This window comes from Mobula birostris, chromosome 2 (genome assembly GCF_030028105.1).
Source record: "Mobula birostris isolate sMobBir1 chromosome 2, sMobBir1.hap1, whole genome shotgun sequence".
NCBI lineage: Eukaryota > Metazoa > Chordata > Chondrichthyes > Myliobatiformes > Myliobatidae > Mobula > Mobula birostris.
In genome coordinates, this window is record NC_092371.1 from 167,942,431 (window position 1) to 167,966,289 (window position 23,859).

General features: G+C 38.0%; 1 protein-coding gene across 4 annotated transcripts in view; it reads right to left on the reverse strand.

Moving 5' to 3' along the window:
• The window catches only part of lyst (lysosomal trafficking regulator), a 291,632-nt gene that overhangs the window by 55,519 nt on the left and 212,254 nt on the right, over nt 1–23,859 (reverse strand). For all 4 annotated transcript variants that reach the window (XM_072251045.1, XM_072251047.1, XM_072251049.1 and 1 more), the window contains 9 exons: nt 23,036–23,266; nt 19,467–19,633; nt 18,090–18,242; nt 14,307–14,498; nt 11,586–11,725; nt 9,829–10,035; nt 8,787–8,963; nt 7,349–7,425; nt 4,104–4,292 (listed from right to left, as the gene is read on the reverse strand). In XM_072251045.1, the coding sequence (XP_072107146.1) occupies nt 4,104–4,292; nt 7,349–7,425; nt 8,787–8,963; nt 9,829–10,035; nt 11,586–11,725; nt 14,307–14,498; nt 18,090–18,242; nt 19,467–19,633; nt 23,036–23,266 (1,533 nt within the window). The remainder of the gene's footprint in view (nt 1–4,103; nt 4,293–7,348; nt 7,426–8,786; nt 8,964–9,828; nt 10,036–11,585; nt 11,726–14,306; nt 14,499–18,089; nt 18,243–19,466; nt 19,634–23,035; nt 23,267–23,859) is intronic.

The following is a 23,859-nucleotide window of genomic DNA, read 5'->3' on the forward strand; positions in this document are numbered from 1 at the left end:
AATGTAGGGCAGTAAGAGTTTGAGAGCATTACCAAGGCTGGCTTGGATCATGTACTGTTCCATTTAGCTAATGAAAAGGCAGCGATAGCAAGGCCCATAGCTACCCCGTAAGTTTAGAGGAAGTGGGAGAAGCCGAAGGAGAAACTGCTGAGGGTGAGGACTAATTCTGCCAGATGGAGGACAGTGGTGCTGGTGGAAGTGGTTATGTCCTTTGTTGAGAAAGCAGTGGAGCACTTTTAGGCCTTTTTGATGGGGAATAGAAATGTATAGGGACTGGACAACCATGGTGAAAAGGGCCAGGTATCTGAAAGTTGCTGAGATGTGGTGTCACAGATGTAGGTGGGAAGGGAATGAACCAAGGAGGATAGAATGGTGTTGAGGCATGCAGGCACAAGTTCAGTGGGCAGGAACAGGTAGAGACAATGGGCCTACCCTATCAGACAGGTGTGTGGATATTGGGTAGGAGGTACAGGGTAAGGGAACTATGAGTTTGATGACAGATTTGATGGTTAGTGATGATGTGGGAGACAGTGGTCTGATGGCCCAGAGTGGGGTACTTTTCAACAGGCAAGTAAGAGGAGGTGAATTCTTAAATCACCAGTGCTGACCGTCGTTCCTGTAATACACAGTCCTGGCAATTATCATCTGAAATTCTTTAAAACTTCTTTAAAAAATTTAAAAATGTGTGTAAGTTAATCATTAACCATTCTCATGACAAGAATAATATTTGAACAGAATATTTGCTTTGTGTGTTGACTCTGACTGAAAGGTTTTGCTTTATTCTACATAGTATGAGGGCAGACATGGTGGCGAAATAAAACCCTGCATTTACAACCCTAAGTTGTCACCCATTTAGAAAGATTAGATGAGCTTTATTTGTCTCATGTAAATTGAAACATATTGTGAAAGGTGTCACTTGTATCAACAACCAACATAGTCCAAGGATGTGCTGGGGGCAGTCTGCTTCCGAAGCCATCAAAGCATGCCCACAACTTACTAACCTTAATCCACAAGTCTTTTTGGAATGTGGGATAAAACTGGAGCACCCGGAGGAAACCCGCACAGTCACAGGGAAAACATATAAACTCTTTACAGACAACAGTAGGAATTGAACCCCAGTCACTGGTGCTGTAAATCATCATGCTAACTGATAGTAAACAAGATCAGTTTCTAATGATAATCCAGTAGTATCCATTCATGGTTGCTAAGAATGATTTGTATTGTTGCCTCTGGATTGTTAGTTCAAGTAAATTAAATTGGTAAATTCGTTTATTATTGTCACATGTACTGAGGTATGGTAAAAAAAAATTGCTTTACATACCATTCATACAGATCAATTCATTACAACAGTTCAGTGAGGTAGTACAAGGGAAAACAATAACAGAATAAAGTATTTCAGTCTCAGAGGAAGTGCAGTGCAGGTAGACAATAAGATATAGCATATTGGCCATAAATAAATACTGGAGGTGTAATGCCTAATTACCTTCACACCCCATACTTACCCATAACCCACAAGCTGTTCTGATTTATAATCCGCAATTAACATAAACATGCATTCCTTACTTTCTACTCTCAATTCATGAACATTTTAATCAATAAGCATTTTGAGTACAGTGATAACATTGCAGTTAAGAAAAAGGACAATCAACCATAGAACTGCTTAACTGGAAACTGGCTAACTTTCAATAAATTGAGACACAATTAAACCTAGGAAAATGGAATTAAAGATTGGCAGGTAGAACTTTAATTAAACTATGAGATACTTTCAGATTGTTGAGACACATATGCTACACACATTCCAAGAAGGAAGGACTTCAAAAGATAGAGTTCACTACATGGCCTGAATTATTGAAATTAAAATGAGACCGAAAATGGATGCTTATGACAATTGGAAAGTTCATAAGGTAGAACATGCCAAATGCAGAAAGAACTGGTACAAGGATAAGTAAACTAGAAAGGTGCACTCTTGGCTAAAGGAGATGTGCAAGATAGGGGAATTTAATTTCATGAGACATCGGAAATTTTTGGCTCAGGGAAGAACTGTACCACATGAAGGGATCTGGGACAAGAATCCCCGAGTCAGACTGATATACGGTAGTCAAATGAAATATATTTGATAAACTGGTGGAGTAGGGGCAAGGTACAAGACTCAGAAGGTAAAAGAAAGATTTAATAATTGAAAAGAATTGACCGCACAATGACATGTGCTTGTCAAAGACAGTACTTTAGGACAATGTGCAAGGGAAGTCTACAAAATGCTAGTTATTAAAACAGGAGAGAGAAGAGGTGCATGATATTTCAATAGAAAATAGTAGTGATTATGAATTCCAGATGCAACACTTCTGACATGACATATTGACCATTATCACAGCTTGGCAATCATGGTTTTGGAGCAACACAGTGGCACAGTTAGTAGAGCTGCTGATTAGTGCACCAATGACCTAGGTTCAACCCTGTCCTCTGGTGTGCACGCCTGTGTGGAGTTTGAATGCTCTTTCTGTCTGTGTGGGTTTTGTCGAGGTACTGCAGCTTTCCTCCACACCCCAAACACATGCAGGTTGGTAGCCCTTGTAGCTGTGTGTAAAACCCTTGGGTACGTATGGTGAAGGGAATAGGTGAAAATTAAAAAGGGAGTAGTGTAAATGGGCACTCGAGGGTTGGGTCAGACTTTGTTAATGGTGTATGATTATGACAATGAAATGACCTTACAGCTTTGAAGATCTCCAGAGAGGGAAAATGGTGGGGAAGAGGGGGAAGGGCACGGATTGGTTAATTATAAAGGGCAAGTTATTTCAATAATTAGAAAGGATATGAAAAGGAAGCACACAATTTAGACTTCCGGTACAATTAAGAAATAGAGAAAGATTTAAGATCGTCGCAGAAGTTGTGTATAGACTGCCTTTTGCCAAACAGACGCAGCAGAATGTATAATTCCACAGCCTTGCAAACATTAGTGAGGGCTTCTAACTTCTATGAATATAATCAGGTTAATTTTCTGCAAGAGTGTGATAGATCCTTAATAGTGATAGAGCATATTTAACATGGTGATGAGGCACATTAAAGGTTAATTAACCATTACGTTCGAGTTTTATGCAGCAAATAATTAGAAAAAAAAACATGAGGCAGGAACAATGATTCTACACTCAAGCAAGGTCAAGTTCAAAGCAACAAAACAGTGACTCTTCACTGTTAAATGTGGAGGTCTGTTAATGGCTAAAACAACAAACAAATCAAACATGCTTTTAATATGTTGTAGTCTTCAACTTATACCCTGATTGGACAAGAACTCCACTTACCAAATAAAGCTAAAGATGACTAACAGATGAAAGATAATCTAAAGCTAAAAGAAAAAAGCATAGAAAAAGACAAAAACACAGATCCTGGCAATTAGGAGAATGCAAAAAATAACAAAACAGTAGAGTTAGAAAGAGCGAAGATGAAATGAAGCTGGGAAGAAAAATCTAAATTAACATAAACATTGCCTTTATACCAAAAATATTTCAGCATTAATGTAGTCCCTATGATAACAACATTGCAAAGAAGAAATAAATAGTTGATACTTAATTGCTTTAGTTCACGATTTACAATAGAGCAAGGCATTAGCACGTTGGGCATAACAAATTAATACTGAATTAAAAACACAGCAAAATAGCAAAACCAAAAACAATGAAGAAAATAATATCACATTTCATAAGAGCAACATTTCCCCATGACAAAATGTTCTTCAAACCAGTATTTTAAACAAAGCTTTGTAGATCCCCATTTTACTTATCCAATGTTCTCGTAATTCAAGGATCATTATTGTGCATATCACTAGTGATCTATAAATCTTAATAGCAATTAGCCTAATATCTATTATCAGTACATTAGACAGAATGACCAAATATCTTTCATTTCCTATGATCTTTAGTACAAAATTTTTAGCACTTTGTGAATGGGAACAACATACATCAGACTGGATGGTATATCTTACTTTGCAAGTTAAAAATTTCCCCATGCTTATAGTTGTCCAAGCCAATTGATGAAATACCCAGATACTGACATATTTATATAAAAATACTTTCTCCAACAAGGTAATGGTTAACTTTACTTCCAAAATTTACCTCTCATGCGTTAGCTGTTGAACAAGTTCTTGCCAGTGTCTGCCAGCAGTTAAATCTATCTTGTACATTCCCCTGATGTGCTGAATCACTTTCTTCCTCTCCATACCTTGCTGCAGAGAGATATTCTGAGTGATTTCAGCAGCTATTTTGGAAATATCTTTAGACTTCAAATCCAACCGTTGAAGGAGACTAAAAAAGAGAAAAATGTTGAACACTGTAGATAAATTACGAGTAATTTTTAAGCTACTTGATAAGAGAACACATTCCATTCACACCCAGTAACCACACACATAGACTTTTGAGTTGACAGTAGTTGACAATAATCTTGAAAAGCAAAACAAAACTGTAGATGGTGGGTTAGTAAATTTACAATGACACAAAGGTTGGTAGGGTTGTGGGCAGTGTAGAAGGTTGTTGTAGGTTACAATGAGACATTGAGAGGATGCAGAGCTGGGTTGAGAAGTGGCAGATGAAGTTGCAGATGGAGCTGTGAAGCAATTTACTTTGTAAGGTTGAATTTAAAGGCAGAGTGCAAGGCTAATGGTAGGGTTTTTAGAAGTGTGTAGGAACAGAATGATCTTGTGTTTATAGATCCCTCAAAATTGCCACACAGTTTGATAGGGTAATTAAAAAGGTGTCAGGTGAATTAGTCAGGTGATTGAATACAACAGCCATAAGGTGTTATTGCAGCTTTATCTTCTTCATGTGCCTTACGCGTTACATGCTTGGGCAATCATGGCTTTCCACATCGAATGATCCCATGCAGCGTCAATGATATCTCGCACACTTAGATCTGTTAGTTCTTTCACAGTGTCCATATATTTTCTTCTTTGCCTTCCTCTTCTGTGCTTCCCAGGCATACGGCCTTGTAATGTAAGGCATTCTATTTCTCCCTTTCTGATGACATGGCCCAGGAATTCAAGTTTCCTCTCATTTAATGCTCTCATTAAAGATCTTTTTGTATGGGCACATTGGAGTTCTATCTCATCACTATCTTTATGTGATATTTTCAGCATTCTTCTAAGAAACCACTTTTCTGTTGCTTCTAAGTTTCTTTGGAGTTCTGGTGTTATAGTCCATGTTTCCGAAGCATACAGCAAGATTGATCAGATGTAACATTTTAGTAGCCTAAGCCTTGTTGTCATAGAAATGTGTCTGTTGGTAAAAATAGGTTTCATTTTTTGGAAGTTGGTTTTGGCAATGGCAATTCTTCTTTTTATTTCTACTTTACTTCTAGCATTTTGTGATATGAAGCTACCAAGGTAATTAAAGCTGGTCTTTTGTTCAATCTCTTGGTTACCAATATACAATTGGCAGTTGGGAGTATCCTGCTATTTTGATATTACCATACATTTGTTTTTTTCACAGTTGACAGTTAGACCAAAATCTGCACTTGTTTGTACCACTTTGTCTAGGAGGATTTGTAGGTCTTCTGCAGCACTTGCTATTAGGGTGGTATTATCTGCATATCTTATATTGTTGATGTTAACACCTCCAATTTTTATCCCATCTAGGTCTCCTATTTCTCTGAGAATCATTTCACTATAGATATTAAACAATTCCAGCTTTATAAAACTATGATTAAACCCCACTTGGAATATTATGTTCAATTCTGGTTGCCTTACTATGGCAAGAATGTGGAAGCTTTAAAGAGTGTTCAGAGGAGGCTCCCTTGATTAAAGAGCATGTCTAATGAGCATAGGTTGAACAAGTTAGGGCTTCTCTCTTTGGCGAGGAGGAGGATCAGAAGTGACTTGATAGGGGTGTATAACTTGATAAGAGGCATAGATAGAGTGGACAGCCAGAAACATTTTCCCCTGGGTGGAAGTGGCTGATTCTAGTGTTCATAATTAAGTTCTTTGGAGGAAAGCATATGGGGGGGGGGGGGGGAGAGAGAATGTCAGAGGTAGGTTTCTCTTACAGAGTAGTAGGTGCATAAAACATGTAGCCAGGGGTGGTGGTAAAAGAAGATACATCAGGGACCTGTAAAAGACTAATAGATAAGCACATGGATGAAAGAAAAATGAAGGGTTATGTGGGAGGGAAAGGTTAGATTGATTTTGGAGTAGCTTTTAAGGTCAGCACAAAATCATGGGCCAAAGGGCCTGTACTGTTCTATATTTTTAAATATAAAATTAAAAGCGGAAAATGTGGTAAATACCCCACAAGTCAGAAAACATCTGAGAGAAAGAGCTGACACCCTGGGCTGATGGACTTTCACCAGAACTTATCCTAACATTATTGTCCTATCTTTCCTTCGGCCACTGTGATTAGCTCTTAGCTACGAATCCCTCAGCCTTAGCCCTCCTATCCATCCTATCCATAAACACTTATTCAGTTTTGGCATGCATGCAAATGATGCCACAACTCTGCACTCAGTTTCAAGATCATTCACTTATTCCACTCATGCCAGGAATACAAAATATTAAATTTTGATTCCCACCCTACAGGATGGCTGAAATTATGTTTCCTACTGTTTTCCCATCCTTAAGTTTATAGTTATTTGCACAGCTCCACACCTTAGACCTCTCCCTTTTTGTCTCTTCAGAAGATCCCCTCATATTTCTCTCCTTTTGCAGAGCCCCAAAGCACTCCTCAACCAGAGAAGGGCTTTTTATAAGTTACCATCGATAATCTTCAGATGGAACGTCAACCATTTAAAAAATAAAACAGTCGCATAAATAGACATAACAACTCATGAACTGAAACTATCCTGATAGAAAAGTTCAATTATTTTCTTCTAAAACTATTTACTGTATACACTCTAATTTTGTTGTTACTGACCCTGTAGATGACCAACAAATAAGAGAGGTGACTTATACTCCAATTACCAAAGCTCCTTTGCTTTAACAGCTGGGGTTAAGTTCACAACTGACATCTTTTTGAAGAGTCCCTTTCCTTATGAGTTCTACCCAAAACCAATTTAGGGCAGAACTTGCACCCTATAACTTTAAGACATAGGAGCAGTATTAGGCTATTTGGCCGATAGGGTCTGCTCCACTATTTGATCATGGCTGATATATTATCTCTTCCACCCCCATTCTCCCGCCTCCTCCCCATAACCTTGGATGCCCTACTTATCAAGAACCTGTCAACCTCTGATTTAAACATGCCCATTGTCTTGGCCTCCGCAGTTGTCTGTGGCAATGAATTCCACAGATTTACCACCCTCTGGCCAAAGAAATTTCTCATATTTGTTCTAAAACTTGGTGTCCTAATGTACACAATAGCTGCTTGCTATTTACCTCTGCTGAGAGGTCGCAATTTTTTTTTCCCAGGCAACTTTGTTTGCAATTTCCTCATTCACATATTTGGTCTGCTCCTGAAAGGTAAAGATATATATTATTCAGGTACAAAGTTGGTTTGAATTTATTCAGTTCACCCAATCAAAAAAAAACAAAATAGCAGTCTACTGGTTGTTTAGCCCCGTGTGTGCATAATTAAGGGTTGCCTATCTGTGCCACAAATACAGGTAGGAAAGTCCCAGTAAGGGACACAACAAGCTTACCAGAAATCAGTCAGAAAGATCTGAGAGCAAGAATCTTTTAGAGCTATCTATAAAACAATACTCAGCTTTAATAATCGTTACATTCTGTAAAACTTCTGTTAACACAAGAGATTCTCCTGATCTGGAAATCCAGAGTAATACACACAAAATGCTGGAGGAATTCAGCAGGTCAAGCAGCATCTACTGAGAGGAATAAAGAGTCGATGCTTCAGGTTCTTTATTCATCTCATTTGTCTCTCCCGAAAGGGAAAGATATAGTTTTGACAGTAAAGGTAAAGCATTGTCTCAGCTTAGTGGATCAGGAAACAATCAACATGGAGAGACATATGGTGGAATAAGCTTTCAACAACAGGATTGCAGTATAGAGAGCATTAATTGTATCAATTATGAGTTTTAAACATACAGACAGATAAAATCAAATTGTTAAATTAGCCTCAAGTGGCAGTCATGCTTACAGTTACTACAGCGCTAATTTATTCCCTGAACAACCCTTCATCTCTTCCCATCGTCAAAATACTCTTTCAAATGGAAAACATTGACCAAATTTTATCTCATTATGTGGCTCAATACCAAAATATATTTAATTTTGTCTCTGCAAAAAAATCTTGGGATGATCTTCTGTGCTAAAATAACTGGAGTATTAACCATTTGCTGCTTTTGTCCTTTCAGACTCAAGTAAATCAGGGGAGACCTCTGCAGTAGAACATTAACAGAAATAAGACCAGCTGCTGGAAGTCAGACATAAATTTTTGAATTTCACAGAATATTTAATGAAAACATGAATCAAACCAGTAAGTGCTCAAGGAAATACGTGAACAGAACAGAACACAGGAGGGGCACTTTGCCTCATCAGATTGTAATGTTTTTATCAGTTATTGCCTGTTATTTAAATGTTATTATATCATCAATGCCAAATCTTAAATGCTGCGCCTTCCAAGTGGTTACTCATTCTAAGACACTTCTTTATTTCATCAGTACACCAAACAAAAGAGTATTTTGTTGCATGCAATAGAACGATACAAGAAGGATCCTGTAAAGGGTGGCATAGGGACCTATGCAGCTTGTTGCTAGAAATAAAGTTTGCAATGGTAATCATTATTGCCATCCAGCTCAAAATTAGCTGCACAATATTAAGATAACTTTACTTCATATCCATCTGACTATATACACCATACCTCTTCAATGGCTTTAATGAGATCTGGTTTGTATGGAGCATCAAGAGGAATACACTTGTATCCGCAGAGCTTCAAAGATGAGTAAAAATTGGCTGCTGCAGATTGCTGTTTTTTGGATAAAGCCTCCGTGTGGTCATGCATCAGTTCATACAAATACAATGCCAGCTTGGGTCCATGCTGTGGGTAATCAGAATCAGAAGAGGTACACCATTAAAAACTGCTTCACTTGACGACAATGTTTATTTTTAAAATTTCAGTATAATATCGAGTAATACACTCAAAATGCTGAAGGACCTTGAGACAAAGGGTCTTGGCCTGAAACACTGACTGTTCATTCCACTCTATAGATGCTGCCTAACCTGTTGTGTTCCTCCAGCAACTTGTGTGTTGCTCAAGATTTCCAGCATCTACAGAATCTTATGTTCTGTTTATTATACTTAGGCAATTTTTAAATACTGTTGTAGTGGATTTGTGTAAAAACATCAATATTGATATTAGAAAAAATGTTTTAAGCAATAGCAAACAAGAGAAAATCTGCAGATGCTGGAAATCCAAGCAACACACAAAATGCTGGAGGAACTCAGCAGGCCAGGCAGCATCTGTGGAGGGGTGGCCAGGGAGGAATTGTCAGTGCTTCTGGTTGGAACACTACATCAGGTTTGAAAGTGGATGGGGAAGAAAATTAGTATAAATGAACATATAAGGGAGATGCAAGAGGTAAGTGTTTACACAAAGAATGGTGGCTATGTAGAACACACTACCAGGGGTGATAGTAGAGGCAGATACATTAGGGACATTAAAAAAAACTCTTAGTTTCATGGCTTATGGATGATAGAAAATGGAGGGCTATAAAGAAGGGAGGTTCAGATTCATCTCAGAATAGGTTAAAAGGGTGGTCAACATCATTGGTCAATGTCCTGTACTGTAGTGTTTCATGTTCAATCATCACTAACTTAGGCATACACACTCCAAAAGATGAAGGATGATTCTTTAGAACAAATTTCTGTGATTATTTGACAAATTCTCACTGCAGTTGCCTTACCTCCAATGCTTGACTGAGACACTCGCGCAGAATCTCTTGATGGTTTGGTTCATAAACTATTTCCAAAGCCATTTTCCTCTCTTCCAATGGGCGGGCAGGACAGAGAATGTGGACAAGCAATCGACCCAGCTGGGACCGGAATGTTTCTCTGCAAGACCAAAGCATGTGCTTCCACTGCTGCCGTGGCAGGTTGTTTCTACCTGCTTCCTGAACCAATTCATGTAAATAAACTAGTCAGATGTCAATGTGAAGATAATTTCTCAAGGAGCTTTAATTAAATTGAACAAGTCCTAAGAAAGTGGAAGCAGCTCCACATGCAAGTACATCTTACAGGCAGTTTGCATGCAGGAGGCCTACCCAGCAGATTTTTTAGCTCCAGTTTCTCCATACAAAAATTTTGCTTAGGGCAGTAAAACATCCCAATGCACTTCAGAGAAGCATCAACAAACAAAATTCAATACCAGGCAGAAAAGTATTCATTTTTACTACTTATCAATATTTAGGTCAAGGAAGCACACTCTAAGGAACATCCTAAAAGCTGGAATTTGTACCCAGGTATCTCATCTGCATTGGCTGGACCTCACTGGCTGATAGCTGGAAGTTCTGAAAGAATCCACTAACTATCAGGCATTCACACCTCAAGGACATGCGAGGCCAAATGCTTAAATCTTCAGTCTCATCATTGAGTCCAGGGGCAGAATACAGCTTCACTACACACAGGATCTGCATGCACTATCTCACCTTCACCTGCACGTTGAAGGCTGTGTGAATTCAGCCATTATTGTCTGTTTTGGTGTGGTATTCTCTCACAATACATGAAAATTACAGTGAAATGTCAAGGTCATTGGCTGCAGTCCCCCAGCACCGCAGAGCTTGTACATGCCCAGGCCAAAGAAGCAGGCAGGAAAATTAATTGTGGACACAACCCACCCTGCAAACTGCCTTTTCCAAAAACTCCTTTCTGAAAAGTGCTATAGGGCTATTAAAACAAAACTTCACATCATCCTAGAAGTTTATGATCAGCTACTCTAGTTAGCCTCCCTCCCCATTTATCGCCTCCATCACTGCACTGTGAACATCTCAAATCACTTTTCATATTGTAAATACTTGTGTATTTATGCACATTTTATTCCTCTAACTTTATGTTCTATATAAACCTTCATTAATTATAACTGTTCAATGTTGCTGTTTTTTGTTCCATGCCACGCCTACACACCACAGCAAATTCCTAATGCATTTAAATGCATGGTATATTGCAAATAAAGTTGATCCTTGATGTTAGGAAATATTTGCGCTAGAAACAGTAACTTTCTCAAAAAAAACCCTGCTATTTACATCTGTTCCAATTGTTTCTGAATATCGCTACTGGAGACATTGCAGTCCTTGATAACTGGTGAATTCAGATGACAGAGCCCACACTGTCTCATGGGACACATATCAAGTACTGCATGTCAGCTCACTTAGCCTTCCACACCTGAAAAAAAAACGTGCTGTTCCCAGCGTAGTCCAGCCAAATCAGGCTTAACATTATTGAAAATAATAAACAAAGTTAGATTGAGTAAGCCTTCCCGTGGGATTCATGCATAATAATGATATGTGAATTCTTTGGCGGTCCAATATAGCAAGTAACAACTTACCAGACATGCAACTGATCAGTTTGTCACTGATGTGGAAATGCAACCTTTTGTCCTTACAGCTAGAAATAACAACCATCTCTCACCTAAATTAATATTTACACTGAGAATTAAATCACTCACCAAGGATATTTTAATTCCTTCAATCATCAATTTTAGCATTTCTTTCTGAAAAATTTTTATGTTGTTGGTGGATAGCTCTGACACAACATCCTCAAAGCCTTCAGATGTGCTCAATAAATCCAGAGAGTCAGAATCAAGTTCTAAATAAGTACAGAAATGACATCTCAGCACATATACTCAGATTAAAAAAATAATTTAAGTAGGCAATGAATAGCACAGTGGAATTGCATTTGACACTGCCTCAGCACTAAAAAAGACTAAATGCCACCCACAGTTCTCATCGGAAGATCACAGGTGGAGAAGGTCAGCAACATTAAATTCCTCAGTTTTATCATTTGAGAGGATCTGTCCTGGGCCCAGCACACAAGGGCGAATATGGAGAAATCACGCAGCTTCCTTAGGAATTTGTACAGATTTGGTATGGCATCTAAAACTTTGACAAACTTCTATAATGTGTAGTCGAGAGTCCATTGATTGGTATGGGAACAACCAATGCCCTTCAACAGAAAATCCTACAAAAAGTAGTGGACATGGCCCAGTCCATCATGGGTAAAGTCCACTGCACCATTGAGCACATCTACACAAAGTGTTGTCGCAGGAAAGCAGCATCCATCATCAGGGGCTCCCAGCAACCAGGTCATGCCCTTTTCTTGCTGCTGCCATTGGAGAGGTGGTGCAGGAGCCTCAGGACTCACACCACCAGGTTCAGGAACAGTTATTACCCTTTAATCAGCAGGCTCTTGAACCAATGGGCATTACTTCACTCAACTTCACTTACCCCATCATTGAAATGTTCCCACAACCTATGGACTCACTTTCTAGGACTCTTCACCTCATGTTCTCAATATTTATTGTTTATTTATTATTTTTTTCCATTTCCTGTTGTATTTGAGTTTGTTGTCATTTTGCACACTGGTCGAACACCCAAGTCTTTTCATTGGGCATACTCAATAAATCCCTAATAGAATAATAACCATGATAGAATCAAAGGAAAATGAACCACAGGGTTGTATATGGTGACATATATGTACTTTGACAATAAATTTACTTTGAACTGAACAGGACGTTGGAGGAATCAGTTGGAGGAATCGTTGGAGGATCATTTCCAGCATCTGCAGAATCTCTTGTGTTACAAATTAAATGCCACTGGTGAACCTACTACATGTTTTTCAACCATTAAAAAAATAGAATAATCTAAATTAACCTATTCAGATAAAAGTACTTTGCTGATATTTCAAGTACACAAGAGAGGCCTGGGTTACGAAGCCCATAAAATTCAAGTTCAATTCTCACAAAAACTGATTGTGTATTCCAAAAATGTATCATTCTTCAAATGAGTATGGTGCTCTTGATGTTAGTTCCAAAATGACTTTTCACTAACTTTAATCTGGCACTTTTCGATAATATGTTGGTGCAACAACATACATTGCAGTAAGGCTAATTTTTTTTTATTGTTCTGTGGAGGCCAAGTCATTGGGTATACTTAATGTGGAGGCTTAGTTGGGGCATCACAAATTACAGTGAGAAGACAGGACAATGGGGTTAAGAAGGATAATAAGTCAGTCATGATGGAATGGAAGAGCAGACTTCATAGGCTACATGGCTTAGTTCTGCCCATAATCTTGTGGTCTTAAATGCAGAGTGAAAATAAAACCAGTTTATCAGGCAATCAGAGACAAAGCTGAATAAATCTACTGTTTAACTGCAATTGCTAAAACATTACAGGTACACTAAGTGGCAATGCATTATTGTGGCAACATTATGATATGCTGCACCAGTCAATTGAGTGGTGCAGATAAGGGTAAAGTAATAGTCTGTTAACTCACATTTAGGAATAAATTCTTAGTTGTTCCCCAAATAGCCTACACACTTTTTTCATAGCAGTAGAGGTAATGACAGCCCAGTTTCTGTTGGCAGTATTTAGCTCTCTACAATCAACATTGTCCTACCTCCAAGTCCTTACTTCACTTGATGCCCAAAGACAGCTTCCTTGCAGAAGCTTGGCAGATCTTCATCACAGGGCTGAATCTTTTGCATATAAATCCCATCACATGGCAGAAACAGATCAGGACTTGGCGATGTAATAGTATAATGACTAGCACAATGCTTTACAGCTCCAATGATTGGGTTCAATTCCCGCCACGGTCAGTAAGGAGTTTGCACATTCTGCCTGTGATTGTGAGAGTCTCCTCTAGGTTCTCCAGTTTTCTTCCACGTTCTGACAACGTGCAGGTAGGTAAGTTGTGGACATGCTACATTGGCACCAGAAGCATGGCAACACTTGCAAGCTTACCCCAGCATTTTTTTTGGATGGCGTTGGTTATTGATGCAAAAGACATTTCACTATGTTTCAATGTTACTTCAGACCAAATGCACCTTATCTATTCTGATTTTTAAATAGCTAGTCAATTTGTTCACTATGGCTTAGCCAGCTGTCAAAACCACCATCAGGAATGCTTCCAGTTGTGACACTTAGAACATTGCCACTGCTAATATGTCATTACTAGGCTTATTCAATCTACCAAGGTGAATTTGAGTAGAGCTGAAGTCAACAGTGGGCTTGATTGTGAAGCTCACTATGATGGGACAGAACATCAAGGTTCACAATGAAATATGAATACTTGCACAATAAACTGAGGAATTGTTGGTATCTGTGGGCTCAAAAAAGGATAAGCTCAGAAAAGTGTATGTGGGGGTGGGGGTGGTAGCCAGGTCACCTACCTTGGTAGATTAGTCTGTTAACCGATAAAATTGTAAGCCTCTGCAATCTCTGTACAAACTCTGTCTCAGATGCTCTCATTGCGTTTTCATGGCTCATTCTTCTTTGCATTAGTTCAGAGAGCTCATCACTGGCTACTGATCGCATTCTCATCAACAAAGCATCAGATGGCGCAGATGAAAACCTGCGGGAACCTGATAATAAGGATTGCAAGTCAAATTCTGCTTCAATAAGGTTTGTGCATTTACTACATTTTTATAGAATCACACAGTGAAGATTGCCTAAAGATTATAAAGTGCAATGCTTTAAGGGGCACTATTAAGCTCAAGCCACTACAAACCAAATTCCTACCAGCTGGGGAAGCATCAGATACATAAAAGAGCAAAGAAAGATTTGATAGAAAATGATTTCAACTATCACTATCACACATACTTCTGATGGTATCACTTTCAGAATTATCTTTCCTGCCGTTTAGTTTGATAGGTTTTGAAATGCTTTCAAAAAAGTGTTATGGTAAATATTAACAAATAAAATGTTTGCACTTGAAAGCAGCAATAGATTTGAACAAAAAAGATTTGAACAGATGTAAAATAGTGAAAACAAAACCACATATTGACAAAACATTATTTTATGTAAGCTGGTGAATAAATGGTTTCCAACAGAGTCTGAGAATGTAATAGTTTATTGTTGCTCTATGGAAAATATTTTTTGGGTTAGTATCTGTTGTAGCAGAACTGCAAACAAATCAGTGGAATAAAACCGTATCCAAGCACCGATTTGAACTCAATACTGTAAACCTAAAAGCATCAACCGTCAAAAAAGTTGAATTTTTATTTCAGAGTATCTGTACTTCATGCTCAAACATATTGACATTGTCAAAGGTCTGGTAGGTCTACAGTATCAGAAATTTTATTTTTCTTCCGCAATGCATACTTTGCAGTCTGCCACCGACACAAAACATTTCAGAATGAAATGCTTTTCCAGGATGTGAATTCAAAAGACCATTACTACACCTGCTTCTGAAGGGAAAGAATAGGAAATGGATCCAGTTGGGAGTGGCAAAGATGACTCCTGGTGCACTAGGTTCAAAGTATAAGCCAAAGTAAGGTGACCATATGAGGACAAATGGTGTCTTTGTAGTCGCGGAATAATGGAATCTTTCAATGCAATTGAACCTTTGTTATAAATAAACAAAATGTAGAAATGTATGCAGGGAAAGCTAAATGACAGCTAAAATGATATTGTAATATGTTGAAAGCAGAGAATTACATTACTTTTCAAAATCCAAATCTTTCCCAACTAAGTTTTAGTATCACTTCTCTTATTAATAATTGCTTGTAATGCTAAAAAAACTTCAGAAAATGATCAATAAGAAAAACTAAGTTGTTTAATCTATGTTTAGGTTACATTCTGTAGTACATAACAGGACCAGTACATTCACAAAGTGAATACTCTTTAACCTATCTCAATGTGTGAATGTAAAAATTAAGAGGGAGGATTTATTCTCAATGTGTCACCACAAGCCTTTAAAGTAAATACTGCAGGCCCTCCCTTTAAAAAAATATTTGCATAAGGCTTAATTCTGAGCACATTTTCCCTTCAAACCGTTTGAAATCAGCTTAAAGTAAATTCCTCTTAGGGGAGATTGCAAGATAACTTGGGGCAAAAAATAATGCTTTGATGAAAATAAACTTCAGTACAGGATTACTTTGGGTGTTCTTACAAAACTAAAAAAAGCTTGAATCTGTCAGAAGAAAGCAGATTTGATTTAGAGATACAGTCCTCCTTTCATTACATATAAATGTGCATCAACTGATGCACATTAAATTTTACTTGGTCGATATCTGATCAGATTTCAACACAGATTATTTTTCATGTCAGAGTTCTGGTGAGTATATGCTGGTTGTCCAACTCCTAATTACCAACCTACACTCTGATCTGCTGTAATCATTCAGTCCACAACTTACAGACTCACTTTCAAAGCTCTACAACTCATTCTCAGTATTGTTTGCTGTTTTTATTTGCACAGTTTGTTTCCTTCTGTACTTTGGTTATTTGTCAGACTTTACATATATTATTTCATAAATTTAATATATTATATTTATCTCCCTGTAAATGCCTGCAAGAAAGTGAATCTCAAGGTAGTATGTGGTGACATATATATTCTTTGATAATAAATTTACTTTGACTTTGATCTTTTCCAGACTAGATACTTCTGCTCCCTTTGACTCAATGAGTCAAATAGCCTAATTCTGCTCCTATATCTATGCCCAAACTCCCTGTCTAAATTATACACTAAAGTTTAAATTACACTTGCCCAATGCAATAATCTTATTAAATCCAAAATACACCAGATACTGGAAATCTGAAATTAAACTAAGTACTGAAAAATGGTAGCAGGCCACACAATCAGAGTAGAGAGAGAAAGAAAAAAAAAAGATAATCATACACAAAATGCCTGTTCACCTCCCATGGTCCTCATAGTTTCAGAATCCTGCTCCTAGCACATTGGCATGGCAAAGAGCAACAAAGGTGCTGTCTCTGAATTACGTAGACCTGCCCATACTCTGATCCTTTCCATTCTGAACTACACCACTTATCATTTCTCCAACCCTAAATTATACCAATCTCAATCTATACTGAACTAGTCTGATACCCGATGGAAACAAAATAATTCCTTATCGAGATCACAAAGCTGTTTCTGAGAATTTACTGTCTCTTCTTTCAGTTAGTCCTGACGAAGGGTCTCAGGCCGAAGCATCGACTGTACCTCTTCCTATAGATGCTGCCTGGCCTGCTGCGTTCGCCAGCAATTTTTATGTGTGTTGTCTGAGAATTTATTTCTGGCCATTCCTCGGATAATAAGAGCATAGATTCAGGATCATTGTCCTCTGTATGTTATTTAAAAACATAGGTCTCAGAACACAACTGTGTAATCAGCCTAATGATTGCAGTTGTTTGTAATTTGTTTACTGGGTTCAGTGCTCCCTCTCTCAGAGATTCCTTCATTTAAAAAGAGAAAGGATCCACCTAACGACCTTCCCTCTCACCTGGTCTCACCTATCACCTTCTAGCTTGTACTCCTTCCCCACCACCCACCTTCATATTCTGGCTCTTTCCCACTTCCTTTCCAGTCCTGATGAAGGGTCTCAGCCTGAAACATCAACTCTACCTCTTTCCACAGATGCAGCTTGAGCTACTGAGTTCCTCCCGCACTTTGTGTGTGTGTGCATGTGTTACTCTGGCCTTCCAGCATCAGCAGATTCTCTTGTGTTAATGATCAAGAGTATTTTTTTTAAACTACGTATATTTCTTCACACCAACGAATGAAAGAACCACAGCAAAGTCACAACTATCTTAAGCTTTGTGGTATGGGCATACATAACACTTTCTTACTAAAGTTCAATTACATGCATTGCAGCTAAATAAACCTAAAAAGTCCCAATAACTGCTTTGAGCTTTTGTAACTACCCTGACAAGAGTTTTATGTGAGAAACTGAACAAATCATGAATCACCTTAGATTTCTGAGGAAAATAACAAACACTTTATCAATAAGAAGCTAGTTAGCTCAATGTCCCACCTGAGTGAGGCAAGCTTCTCTCCACACATTTATACCAATGAGACTAATTAAAATTCATCAGACCAAATAATAAAATCAAAAATTGCAAGTCTTTTTGAAATAACCACAATTCATGTACAATTCTAATTGTGAAAATGCTTTGTTCATTAAGCAGTTAACCCACAATTATTTATAAAGCTAACAGTTGAAAATTACAACACTCACCAGCAATACTCTTCCTCTTCTGATGAATAGCGTGGTGTTGATTTGCAGGTAAATTGAAGGAGCTACTCATATTCTGTGCATCCTGATTAGCTGTGGTTTTGATAAATTCAATGCCACTCTGAAGGACCCGGAACTGCAGTACAATAGCCATTTCTACAAAGGACATTGATTAAATTCATCACTACACAAACTGTAGAACTTTTAATTAATTTTTTTGTTCTTATTATAAGGATCTAGCATCTGTGGTCTTTTGCCTCCAAAAACTTGACAGGCTTCTTCCCACAATTTAAGTGAAAAAATATTTTCTCAGTTCCAATCTAATCCAATTAAATTACACTGTGCCCACTAGATAATAGTCTCTCTGCAAGGTGAAACATGTCCTATTTGTTCACAAACAAGAGAAAATCTGCAGATGTTGTAAATCCATAGATGCCGCCTGGCCTGCATAGTTCCTCCAGCATTTTGTGTGTGTTGCTCCTATTTGTTCACTTTGTCTAGGCCTCTCAATTTTATACACCATGATTAAAAATCTCCATGACCTTATCTGAATCAAAGAAAACAAACTGTTATGTTTCTACATTCCTAAATGTGGGGATCTATTTTAAGGACAATGGAATTTTAGAATACTAAAAATAAACATTAAACACCTTAACAAAATATCTCAACTATTTGTTAACACACAACTACTTTCCATCCTGCCATTTACCTACAGAACCTTAGTTTTAGTTCAGACTGAGTAGTACACCACAGTATTAAATAAAACTAAAGAAAGGAGAAGATGCCAACAATTAAAAAAGTAGTTTATGTTAAAATTTGCTTTGTAATATTACTGAAGCCAGCTAGAGAGCTTCCTAGCTACAACTCCTGCATGCTATTCTTTCTAGAGTAAAGTACACAAAATGTTCGAGGACCTCAGCAGGTCAGGCAGCCAAGGAGAGGAGTAATCAGAATAAACTTTGAAGAGTCCTGATGAAGAGTCGTGGGCAATTTATTTCTTTCCATAGATGCTGCCTGACCTGCTGAGTTCCTCCAGCATTTTGTGAGTGTTACTCTGGATTTCCAGCATCTGCAGAATCTTTTTGTGTTTATGTTGTTTGTCTTTCTTGTGTTTCAGCAATGTTCCTAATTTCCTGGTTTAAAGCAATTCCAAAGATTGCCAAATATGAATTTATTACAAGAATGCTTCTCTTCCTTTCAAAAATTGTTCAAGGTTTATTTTTAATTGAATAAATAGGTAGTTGGGGGTCAGTGGTGCACCCAATGTCACCTGGCAGAAAAAAACATACTAAATAAGTGACTTCTGAATGTTTGGATCCTTTTAGTGATCAATTTTTGTCCTATGAAAGTCTGTATACAGTTTGAATTTTTAGTGGCTACCTTTAGTTTTTGTATCCTTGCTGTTCTGTAGGTATCCAAGCAGTGATATTAAATCTTCTATTATGCGAAAATATGGCAAACCAGAAGAGCTGCAGGAATGGATGGTAACCGCGACCAGCAGCTGCTGAATATCACACAACACCAATTTGTATTCACTCAACGGAATGCTATAATGAAACAGCGTTAATAAATACATTTAGCAAAACAAGACAACTCTAAGGCAGGATTATGACAAAGATTACTACTTATAAAACTAAATAAAAACCTCTATAATAAAGTTTTTAAAAAAGTAGATGAGTAATGATTGGGATTGCTGAAGCTAGAAAACTAGCTGAGATACTAGGGTCAAACTAGTTCAAGCTTTTTGTCATTCAACTATATCTATATACCACTAAATGAAACAATGTTCTGACAGACCAAGGTGCACAACATAATACATATTAACTTATATACAGCACAAGGTAATATTACCAGAATAACAAATTGATATAATAGTCCAATTAGAAAAACATTCCATAAGTCCTTTTGGAACCAGACAATGCTACTTGCATCACTGTCAAGAAATATTCAATGCACACAGCTATTTATGGATAGCAGGGAAGAGAATCCAAATTGGCTGAAAGTTGGTTACCGTGATTTGAAAATCTCAGGAGGAAGCTCAGATGAATCTTTCATTTGAAATGCCTGGCAAATACTTCAATCTGTTTTTTTTGTACTTACAAGCTGAGTTCTGCCATTATTGAGGATGGAATGCAACTGGGAAAGAGAAAATGAGGAGGCAAGGTGGGAGGAAGTAAAGCAAGATAGCTGTCATAGTCTTGTGGGCTTGTAATGGATATCTGCTTCTCAAGATACCTACAACCATGTCCACTATACCTCCTGCCTAGACCCAACCTCCTGTAAGGGCTCTGTTCCATTTGCCTCTACATTGATGCTTCAGAAATTCTTTCACCCACTCTCGTCTCAAACAGAAGAAAAACAGTTCCCCAGTCCTTACCCTCCATATCCACCGAATCAACCTTCACAATTTCTACTAGCTACCACAAGGCACATATTCCACTCTCCTGCCGGCATTTTGAAGGGATCATTCCCTTCATGATTCCCTGATCTGCTCTTCTGATTCCACCTACTACTCTCCATATTATATCACTCCCTCATGTAACTGTAGGAGATACAACGCCTATACTTTCATCTCTTTCAAATTCCCACCAGACGAGTATGAAAACTGGATCTCCAGTTAAAGTATGGTTCACTTGCACTTCCATTCTAGTGTACAACATGGCTACAATATGTCTACAATATGGGCTCCTCTATGTTTTAAATGACTAAACACAGGTTGGGAGATTGTTTTCCATGTGCTTGCGTTCAGACTGTACCGAAAACCCTGAACTTCTGGTTGCCCTCCACTTTAATTTTCCTACACCATTATAACATCCCCAAAGCAAGTTTCAGGAACACTTCATTTTCTGTCCGTACAAGATGCAGTTTTCAGTGGTCAATATCGAATTAACCAACTCTAGATAACTTGCTTTTTCATTTAATCTATGTTAGAAACGACCATTTCTGCACATCGTCATTTTGGCTGTTTTTTTAAAACCTGTTTGTACCATCTGGCTTGCTGGGCATGTCACACAGCTATTCTATTAGCAACATATTAAACAAAGCATAATCTGATCCTAACAGCCACTTAACTGCTACATTTATTTACTTGGTCTCACACACTTTAGATATTCCCTTTGTTCTACTCATCCCTCCCCACATTCTCTGTTGGTGTTCATTTGTGCCCTGTTAGATTAGCTTTATTTGTCACACGTACGTTGAAACATACAGTGCAAAGCACCATTTATGTCCAGTCAAATCAGTGAGGATTGTGCTAGGGACAGCCCGCAAGTGTCACCATGTGTCCAGTGCCAACGTATCAGGCCCACAGCTCACTAATCCTAACCATACATCCTTGGAATGTGGGAGTTCTGATGAAGGATCAAGGCCCTGAAATGTTAACCGCTTTTCTTTCCACAGATAATCCCAGACCTGTTGAGTGATTTCAGCATTTTATGCATTCATTCCAGATTTCAGCATCTGAAATAATTTGATATTCATTTATTGCTTGGCACGATATCGGGTTCATAAACAGAAAGGACATTGTTCACAATGTAAAGGTGGAAATTTCGTCCCCCCCAAATGATCATCAAAGAACAGTAGATAGCTGTGTGATGACTAGGTCAAGCAGATTTACCCATTGCACTGGTTCCCTCATAACCTCCCACAGACCTAGTCTTGTAAATATGTCCTTCTGGACTTAGCTGGCTCAGTGTTGCTGAGGCATTCCAGGTAACTGTTACTGAACTGTTCCACCCATTGTACCATAACTGCCTTTGCTACTCTCTGCACTTTATCCGAGTAATAAACATTGGAGTGGAAATGGTTTATCAGCTGAGGCAGGGTATTAAATTGCAAATAGCAGGAGATATCTATGCCCATGCTTGATCTGGTGTTTTGAGACTTCTCGGGCTCTAGCCCAGGCACCTTGTTTCCAACTCCAAACCACTGTGCTGTCATTTCTATTAGTATTCTAAGTGAGATAGGGCATACCAAAGGACCCTGATCTTTTTAGCTTTGATCAGGGGTGGTGAACTTTTTAGAGAGCAAATGCCCAAATTAACGATAATATTCCAAAATAAAATTTCCTCATGTGCCATGGTAATTTTAATCTTTTAAAAAGTCAGTTGAAAATAGCATTGTTTCTGCTTTCACGTTGTAAAACAAAATCATATGCTGCTTCATTTGGCAGTAAAGATAATTATTATGTATTTCTTATTATGGGTGAGGTTTAAAGAATCAAGGGGTGGCAATACACATTGCATGCCAACAGAATTTCTGCACTTGGCATCTTGGGCATTCATGCCATAGGTTTGCCACTCCTATCTTAGACATTGGTTGGTTATCCAGGATGGTGACTGTGAGACAGCTCTCCCAAACTAAACACATTTCCAATCGTTGCATAGGGACTATAGGACAGGTACTATAATTTTTGCTATCCAGTAATAGTTTGAAATATCTGAGAGCTATGCCAGTTTGTTTCAGAATGCAGTTAAGTCATATAAACATCGGCAGTTTTCCTTCCCTGAAAGACAAATGCTGAATGATATTATAACAACAATCAGCAGTTTTGTGACTATCTTTACTGGTTCAAACTGAAGTAACTGAAGTTCTCCAGTTAGCATGATGGGATCTGTACCTGCTGTTGTAATGTAGGAAATGCAGCAATCCCTTTACCCACAGCATGGATCCTAAAAGCTATGAGATAACGACCAAATAATTTGTTTTAGCAATGTTACTTATGGGGTAACTCTTGAGCAGTAAGTCTGTAAAAGCTCTACGTTGCACATAACAAATGTTGGTTCGACACCTTGGTTCGCCGGTGAAGGATGGGAATCCAACAATTTCATTCTAATTACAAGTAGAACATAAGCCACTCAAATTAAAAGCAATTAACTTTTGATAATTGCAAAAGTTGTAAGGTAATTGTAAGAATTTACTATCTACTAATACCATGATAACTTTCTTACCCATTCTCTAGTCCATTAAGTGCTGCCAAGGTGTTGAACAAGACATACAGCAAACCATTATCAAGTAGTATATCAGCTAACTTGGAACAGGTGTTCAAAAACTGGAGTACAACACACAATATATGGTGCAGTAATGTATTTTCATAGAGAGAGTTTTCAATAAGGCCCAATACAGGAATGATGCATCTTTTACGGAATGGGTCGATACCAGCCACAGTCTCTGAATCCAACCTGTTTCAATTGGAAAACAAAAGGCAAATTACTGATGAGTTGAACCACAAGATAAAACTTGCCAAATACAGCATGTACATTTACCATCCACAGATCTTCCAACAATGCAAAAAGTTATTGATCAGTTAAAGAAAAAATGTATTCCTGTATCACCTTAATTGAACAGTACACCAAATTCATTTCTGAAGAAAGAGCTAGTCCAATAAACAGAATCTTCCATATAAGCAGATGATTTATTCGAACGTCACAACAAACCACCCCATTTTTGACATATGCTTCTGTTAATTTGTCCTGCAGCTTCTGCATGCAGAAACACCTATTGTACTTGCAGATCTAAGTTTTTACAGAACAGCAGGGGTTCCTAACCTGGGGTCCACAGAACCCTTGCTTCAAGGTATTAGTCCATGGCATAAAAAAGGTTGGGAGCCCCGGCACCAGAGAATAGATTCAACGACATTTCTGCATTCAGCTGTTGTTTGGTGTTCCTGGAACTTTATATACCCCAATCAACTTAAATTATTGTGCATTTCAAAAGTACCAATATTTAAAAGGCCAAAAACATGACATTAGGTAAGCCCAGATCCTGTACTCTC